The sequence below is a fragment of the Pygoscelis adeliae genome, unplaced genomic scaffold (genome assembly GCF_000699105.1).
Source record: "Pygoscelis adeliae isolate BGI_AS28 unplaced genomic scaffold, ASM69910v1 Scaffold339, whole genome shotgun sequence".
Classification (NCBI taxonomy): Eukaryota; Metazoa; Chordata; class Aves; order Sphenisciformes; family Spheniscidae; genus Pygoscelis; species Pygoscelis adeliae.
In genome coordinates, this window is record NW_008825544.1 from 665,152 (window position 1) to 666,251 (window position 1,100).

General features: G+C 51.6%; 1 protein-coding gene across 1 annotated transcript in view; it reads left to right on the forward strand.

Moving 5' to 3' along the window:
• The first annotated feature begins 463 nt into the window (after nucleotides 1–463).
• The window catches only part of HDAC8 (histone deacetylase 8), a 42,291-nt gene continuing 41,654 nt past the window's right edge, over nucleotides 464–1,100 (forward strand). Inside the window, exon 1 of the mRNA XM_009331997.1 lies at nucleotides 464–511. Coding sequence (XP_009330272.1) covers nucleotides 465–511 — 47 coding nt within the window. The 5' untranslated portion in view covers nucleotide 464. The remainder of the gene's footprint in view (nucleotides 512–1,100) is intronic.

Consider the following 1,100-nt stretch of genomic DNA (forward strand, 5'->3'; position numbering starts at 1 on the left):
GTGCTTTGGGGAGGCTGCCGGCACCTGGGACAGCGGGAGGGTGCGGGGAGCTTGGGCGAATGGGCAGTGGTGGGGGTGCACCCCCGGCCTGGGGCAGGAGTGTGGGGTCCGAGAGAGAGCCTGTCTCTCCCCTTACACCGCCTCTGGCAGGGCGGGAGCGGATGGCCGGGACACAGAAGTGGCACTTCCTAGGCGCCCCCCGAGAAGCTGTGCACTGCTGTGCCTTTTCCTGACGCACCGGGAAGTGCCCACACACACTGCCATGCTGCACGCCCTCCGTGTGCAGGGGGAGACCGTGTCCAGGGACCCTGCTCAGGCTGGTGCCAGTTTAGCTGTGCTGCTGGGAGAAGTCACGGTATCACCTTTGCTGCAAGTCATTTAGCCCCTTGGTTGCTGCGCTTCTGTCACCTGCACTAGAGCTGCTGTCATGGTCTTATTCTTTTTTTTTTTTTTTTTAGGCTAGTATGGTACATTCGCTGATTGAAGCATATTCCTTACTTGACCAGATGAAGTAAGTGCTCCCATTTTCTGTGCAGAGAATATTTTCTTCTCTGCTAAGGTTTGGAAGATACTGAGTAACTGCAGGTCTTATACTGTCCTTGCTGGCAGCATAATTATAGGAGCCTACACAGTGTGTATTTCTAGGATCTAAGAAAAGTCTGCTTGTTTTGCTAAGTGGACAAGATTATGGTAATTATGGCAGGTGTAATTTATGGTTACCCTTCCTGGTCCAATGGAGTACAAATTGCCTTGTGCTTTCTCCGTAGAGCATGCTGTCACCTGCTGCTCTCATGGCTCTGAGCAGAAGTGATGGCATAGAAACCGTCCCTGTTGGCGCTGCTCCGAATTCACTGGCCAGTGCTGATGCTGAGAGGGACCATGTTGTTTTGCTGTGTTGTGATTGATTTGGGAGACTTTTTGTGAGGTCTTGGTGCTGTTCAGGAGAGAAGACAAGATGAAGTCTGAGGTGGAAGAGTGAGAACCCCCCTGCCCCATTAGGCTTTTGACACTGGGGGATATGAAGAGAAAGAAAAGGCTTAGCTCAGCCTTTCTTTTGTAGCACCTCATAAAATCTTAAAAAAATCCCACACTCCAGTTCA